Here is a 7,500-nt window from a genome sequence, read left to right as displayed (position 1 = left end):
ATATATATATATACATGCATATATACATATATACACATGTGCTCACATGCGCACATACACGCATATGATGATGATTATATATGTGTGTGTGTGTGTGTGTATTTATGCATGTATGTATGTGCATAACCTGCTGGCAATTTGGAACATCAATGCCTAAAAAATCATGCTAATAATTAATTTGTGATGGATTAGAAAGAATTCATTAAATCACTTTGTTTTATGTCTAGATGCTCCTCTGCATCCAAGTGATGTAATAGTTCCACATGGCCACATATATATATATATATATATATATATATATATATATATATATATATATATACATATTGAGAGAGAAAGGGAGAGGGAGAGAGAGAGAGAGAGATACATACATATACATACATACATATATACATACATACATGCATAAGCATTCATACGTATACACATATTTGTTTGCTAGAGAATATGTTTTGCTTAAATTCATCTTTTTTACAAATAATATCCTTTGAATGTATGTATGTGTTTCTGTGTATGCAACTGTGTGTGTGTGTGTGTGTACATTTAATTCCTTGTGTTAAATATTCTTTTAATATATTTCATTTAATTTCTATTTGGTTCAACTATTTTTTTTTATCAAATGCTAGATGAAAACTCATCATAACAGTGCATGTTTAAACACACTCACACATACATGTGTGCACACACACACACAAACACACGCAGACACACACACACACAAACACACGCACACACATTGTTTGGTACAATCATTAAAATATCCAAATACTACTTTTAGCTTTATTTTATTTTCTCACATTTAAATTTGCATATATTTACCCGACTGAAAAGTGAAGTTCTGGCCTCGGATACTCATGCAGGTATGTGATTAATCATTCACTTTGCAACATATTGATGAGTAAGCAATCAATGCCACATGCTACAAATTATGGATAACCTCAACATGATGCAACCTGGAGAGACTTCTACTAAGCATAGATACAAAGACAAATCACTTCAAAATAGTGACATGTTGCTGATACTGACAATGATGATGATGAAAACTGATTTACTTTGATGATGACAGCAACAAGAATTAACTCAAAAGATAAAAAGTAATTTGGAAAATTTGGAAATGAGAGACATAATTTAAAAAAAGAGAAAACAAATGGAGAGAAATTAAACAGTTGTACATACATGCTCTCACATCTTACTAATGCACATACACATATATAAAAAGGCTTATTATATATATTCACACATCCACTCACAAATATATTCACAAATATATACACATACTCTCCATCATAAACACATGTATCACACTCAAACTTTTAGCTATACTTAGACACATGTAGATTTATATATATCTGCACTGAGATATTTGTACAAACAAGTATAGAGAAATACACAAAAGCACATACTCTCTCTCTCTCTCACACACACAGGCACAAATACTCACACATACACAGATGCACATACACAAACAATATATAAGCAGACACACTAAAAATAGTTTAGTTCTTGAAAGCATTGAATAAAATATAAATAAATGCTAGATATTTTAAATCTAATGATGTTAGTATAATAATGAGAGAGTGCCAGAATATCAACAACAAATGCAAAACTTACAGCTACATCAACAATATAATCGACGACAATAATGACAACAACCACAACAACAAGCTTTTGCTGAAAAGTGACAGTGGCATTCCTTCCTTATTGGCTAGATAGAAACCCACCTTCTGGCATACAAGCAAAACTAAAGATGGGTTGTGATTGGCGGATGAAGAAGCAGCGCTTACTCTTCTGATCCACTTACATAGCAGAATGCCATATTCTTCAGGAACTGAAAACAAATACACACACGCACGCACGTACACACACACACACACACACACACACACACACACACACACACACACACACACACACACACACACACACACACACAGTAAGCTATTCTAATTATTCTCTACTACTGCTGCCATCAAAACAAATGTAAGCCTAAATATGCAAATAACGATAACAGGAAATCATATAAATGAGTTAGATTGATGAAAGACCACAGCTTGCTTTCCCTAAACCAATTCATTTACTTATAAGGTAACTGACAAACAGCAAAAACGTAAATAGTTAATTAGAATTAGTAGAAATCTGATGTCTGTCATTTGTCTTCTTTTAAGTTAATGGTAGCAAGGATAACTTTTTATTATCAAACTGAAAGTAATTGATGTAAAGAACAGATATGTATATAAAACAAATCATCTTACAAATTAATAAAAAGTAATAATACACCCACACATTCAAATCTCTTCCAATGCTAATTTCTCAACTTTCACATGAGAGAAAAGCAAAAATTGGCATTACAGAATATTTAGAATTATATATATATATATATATATATATATATATATATATATATATATATATATATATATATATATACACACACATACATGTATAAATACATGGATCATACATACATACATACATGCTTACAAGCATGCTTATAAACACAAGTGTCTGCTGGAGTGTGTTTGTGTGAGGAAAAGATAAAGAGGAGGGGAGAGAGGAGTTGTTTACAACTTGATATACAATTTGTTATCTCGAAATCAATTCTAAAATAAGAACATCTAATGTCTTCAGAATATACAGCTTAAAATCTTTATATTATCATTGTAATTGTTGTTGTTGGTATTGAAATCTTGAAATCTTAAAAAAAAAAAAAACTTTAAAAGTAAACTTAATAAAAACAAAACAAATGAATAACTATTTAAAATATAACAAAATAAATTTCACAGAAATCTTGCAATAAAGCTAATTCTCAAAAGATTTTATTTTTATTTTCGATAAAAACTGAATAGGAAGAATATTTAATTCAGAGAGTTATGGCACCGTGTTAAGTTATTCATGATGAATATTTATTCAACACAACACACACACACATACCTTAAGATCTTCTAGCAAAGCATTGATTCTAAAGAACAACTCTCATTGGCTTACAAACGCATACTCAATTTCTATTTTCACATGTGTCTTTTTTTTTTTTTTTTTTGATTCTTGGGTTTACTTTTCCTTCCTCCTCCCTTCGTTTTCCTTTGCTTTTGTTTGTATTCATTTTCGTTTTCCCTGCAACTACTTATGCAGGGTGTGTTAGAGGATACGACAACGTGGCGCTGTAACTGTTTGATTAAGCATAAAGGTATACGCCTCCAGACTCTCATGCATTTCATTTTAAGCTTACAAGTCTACCCATTTTGTTTGGCTGCAGCAAGTGCAAACAAGCAAGCAGGCATGGACACTTGGGAGACATGCTCAAGAAGGCAAATGAAGAGCATGTAATAATGATTTTCAAAATATTTTTAAGCAAAATTCAAAGAATATGTAATCTACATCGTATAATATGCATATAAATTCACACAGAGGAATATATACATATACATATATATATATATATATATATATATATATATATATATATATATATATACACACACAGACGCACATACACACACATATATATACAAATATATATATAAATATATATATATATATATATATTGTCTTTTAACATGTTGCTATTAATTATTTCATATATATACATATACATACACATATATATATTTATATCTATATATATATATACACACACATACACATTTATATACATACACATACACACACCACACACACACAAGTGAGTGGTAAAGAATATCTCAACAAAAGAGTGACATTTCATATTGAATATATATTTGTTAAGGTAATTAAAATAAAGGACCGAAGATAAAATACAGACTTCTTTTCTTTTTTTCTTTTCTTTCATTTGTAAGTAGATAAAGGGATTCCCTTTTTATCATTCTTTCTTTACACAAGCATGCACACATACAGCACAAAACTTATATTTAGAGAGTTATGTGAAAATCACTCAATTGAAAACAAACTAAAATGAAAAGTAATTTGAAATAATTAATAGCAACATGAAAAAACAGAATTAATATGAAAGTATAGAAGAGAAGATGATAGCCTAAAAGAGAAGCAACACAATTTAAGAAGGATAGAAAATTTCATGTGAATTTGAAAACTCCAAAGATATTGCAATTTCTTCTGAAGTCTTTAGATAATGTAATGGAAACTCTTTATGTAAATTTATATGGGAAATTATATATATGTATATTATATAAAATATATGCATATGTATTCATATATAAATAAATAAATTAATTAATTAATTAATTAAATATATATATATATATACAGGTGTGTGTGTATAAATATATGTATACGGATATATATATATATACACACACATGTGTGTGCATAAATATATGCATATTTATTATGTGTGTGTGTGTGTAAGCATGTGTAGGTGTGTGTATGTATGTGTAGGCGGTGTGTGTATGTATGTGTAGGCAGTGTGTGTTTGTAAATCCTGGTGGAGACCAAAACTATACTAAAAGAACTCTGATCACTGAAAAACAGTCATAATGCAATTTGTAAGCATGTAAACATTAAAGTAGAAAATATTTATCACAATTGTAATTTTTATTCATTTTCTCAAATATATATATATATATATATATATATATATATATATATATTATGTATATATATATGTGTGTGTGTATACGTGTATATATCTAGATAGATAGATAGATAGATAGATAGATAGATAGTTAGATAGATAGATAGATGGATAGATACCTATTGAAGCTAAATAAAAAAGATTGTAATTCTTTACAAGTTTTCAAATGAAAATACCTACGGCTTAGGTAGAATAGATATAAAATGGTGTTGTATTAACCCCTGTAAGATGATAAGCTATCCCTGAGTATAAGTTTATATATCAAATAACAAAACTGATAATGCGATATGAAATAAACTCATAACAGGCTAACATTACAGATTTTGGGAAAAATATTATATTAGAACTCCAGTCATTATTTTTACCATCAATAATGATAATAATGATAATATTTTTAGCAATAATAGCAACAAGAAACTAATTAGTAACTAATTGAAAGTCTCCAAAACTAAGTGTACAAACTCTGAAATTAGGGATATGATGAATAGTAACAATAATATTATATTGTAATTAGTAAGAAGCAATAGTACTCCATCATATTTGAAGAATTTCAGATTTAGGCACAGAAAGCAGATTAAGGGAGACAATGTAAATAAAGCAAAGGAAAAAAAAAAGAAAAGAAAAAAGGGAGATTCAGCAAAAGTTATAAATAAGAATGGTATATAATGTATCAAATGATGATGAGGAGGAGGAGGATTACAAGATACAAAACAAATAAACCCAAAGAGAAACAGAGCTGGCATGAAAATGTTTGATATACAAGAAGTTTACATCTTTAAAAATGTGAAGAGAATTATGTGTATGAATAAAAGAAATTTAAATGCTAGTTGTGTGTGTGTGTGTGTGTGTGTGTGTGTGTGTGTGCGAGAGAGAGAGAGAGAGAGAGAGAGAGAGAGCATGTGCGCATATCAGGAGAAAACTCAAAACACAAATCAAAACATCTCACTGCAAATATCAAAATATGCAATGGTTAAAATGCTCATTTTGAAATGATGCATATACAATATGCTTTACATTAGAAGAAATGCAAGAGACATATACATATAGAAGACCTAGGATTAAAAAAAAGTACGAGTTAAAGCATGAGTACGTATATATATATATATGTATATGTGTATGTATATATATAGAGAGAGAACAAGAGATAGGTAGATAGATATAATCATATAAAGATATAGATATATACACACATATATATATATATTATAAGTATGTGTGTGTGTGTGTGTGTGTGTGTGTGTGTGTGTGTGTGTGTGTGTGTGTGTGTGTGTGTGTGTGTATGTATTTATGTATAAAGGAAAAACTCCAGTTAAGCAAATACAAAACATAAACAAAGTGAAATTTGATAACATTCATACAGTACCGAAGTTCAATCTGTATTTGGCCCATGCCAGCATCGTTACGTCTCAGTCGCCCTACAACTTGAGTGTATCTGCTGCCGCCCAGATTGTGTCATCAGAGAGAGAGGTGGAGAAACAACAGTGGGACAAAGAGAGAGAAAGAGGGGGGAGGGAGAGATAGTAAAGGAGAGATTTTGAGAGAATATGTGGGAGGGAGAGAGAGAGAGAGTGGGAGGGATAGAATACTGGGAAGGAGTATAGGAAAACGTGTGAGAAACAAGTATTCCTAGCAATGCTTTTAGTGGTGGTGGTGGCGGCGGCAGTCGGTTACAGAGGCATTGGGAAATGAAATAGAAAGAGAATCAAATAAGGGAAAAAATGAATAAGAGAGTGAGTGATAATACTTTTAGTGATGCTGTTTTAGAAGGACTGGGAGAGGAAGACAGAGAAGAAAGGTGGTAGTGGTAATTGTGCTAGTAGTGTTGATAATAGTGGTGGTGGTGCTGCTGCTAGTAGTAGTAGTAGCAGCAATTGTAATCATAGTTGTGATGATGTCAGTGGTAGTTGTACTTACAAAGTAGTGATATAAGCAGGACCACACTTTTTGGTTTCTTTTTTTTTTGTACTTTTTTTTCTTTTTTTTTTTTATATCACACTTTGCTCGGCCAGATAAGATAGCAGAACACCGCACAACACAACACAACACTGCAGAGCAAAACAAAGTGGAATGGAGCAGAGAAGAAGAGCACAGCAGTGCATAGAGACTAGGAGGGAAAAGATGAAGATGTTTGCATGTCAGAGGCTTTGCTTATTGTTGCTGCCACTGCTGCCGCTACCACTGCTGCTGACACTGCTAACACCAAAGATGAAGCTAGTGCTTACACAACTGCAGCAGCAGCAGCACAACCACCACTACCACCACCACCACCACCACCACCAACAGCAATAATAACAACAACAATGGGTCAGTTTTAATTTCCCATTGCACTGTTTAAGGTTAAGTAGTAGTAGTAGTAGTAGGGGGCTGGTGGGATGGTGAAGAAGAAGAAGAAGAAGAAGAAGAAGAAGAAGAAGAAGAAGAAGAAGAAGAAGAAGAAGAAGAAGAAGGAGGAGAAGAAGAAGAAATTAGAACAGCAGCAGCAGTGGCAGGCGGAGGAGGAGGAGGAGGAGAATAAGAAAGATATTGGAAATACTGAAAGTGTGAGGAGGAAAAGTAGTGATAGTGGTGGTAGCAGCTATAAGGTAAAGAGAGGGATAGAGAACGGGGTTGTAGCTGCTGCTGATGCTTTTTTTTTTGGCAAGGAGGAGAATTAAAGAGGAGAAGGAAAAGGAGAAAGAGGCGGAGAGAAATATAAGCATAAAGGAAGAAGGGAGAAAACAAACGAAGGGGGAAACAAATGATGGTGATGAAACTATTTGTGATGATATTGTCAGCAATAGCAGTAATAATGATTGTAGCAGTATTGTTGATGGTCATCAATGCAGTGGCAGTAATGTAGCAGAGAGGCTGATAGTAGCAGTGGCTTGTGGACATTCTGACAGGTCAGCTAAGGAAAATAAACAATAACAGAGAAGGATATGTGGATGGTGTTCCAA

The 7,500-nt window shown here is 31.9% G+C and overlaps 1 protein-coding gene across 9 annotated transcripts in view; it reads right to left on the bottom strand.

Annotated features, from left to right (window-relative positions):
• LOC106881595 (uncharacterized) overlaps nucleotides 1–7,500 on the bottom strand; it is a 191,000-nt gene that overhangs the window by 89,881 nt on the left and 93,619 nt on the right. For 2 of the 9 annotated variants that reach the window (XM_052967820.2, XM_052967821.2), the window contains exon 1: nucleotides 5,928–7,500. This exon is cut by the window's right edge. The exons of 6 other annotated variants lie outside the window; for them this stretch is intronic. In XM_052967820.2, coding sequence (XP_052823780.1) covers nucleotides 5,928–5,961 — 34 coding nt within the window. In that variant the 5' untranslated portion in view covers nucleotides 5,962–7,500. The remainder of the gene's footprint in view (nucleotides 1–5,927) is intronic. One more of the 9 variants, XM_089352190.1, reaches the window with a different exon arrangement.

This window comes from Octopus bimaculoides, chromosome 5 (genome assembly GCF_046866305.1).
Source record: "Octopus bimaculoides isolate indiv1 chromosome 5, ASM4686630v1, whole genome shotgun sequence".
NCBI classification, from domain to species: Eukaryota; Metazoa; Mollusca; class Cephalopoda; order Octopoda; family Octopodidae; genus Octopus; species Octopus bimaculoides.
The sequence above is the reverse complement of the archived record's forward strand: the minus strand, read 5'-3'. Positions and strand labels throughout refer to the sequence as shown.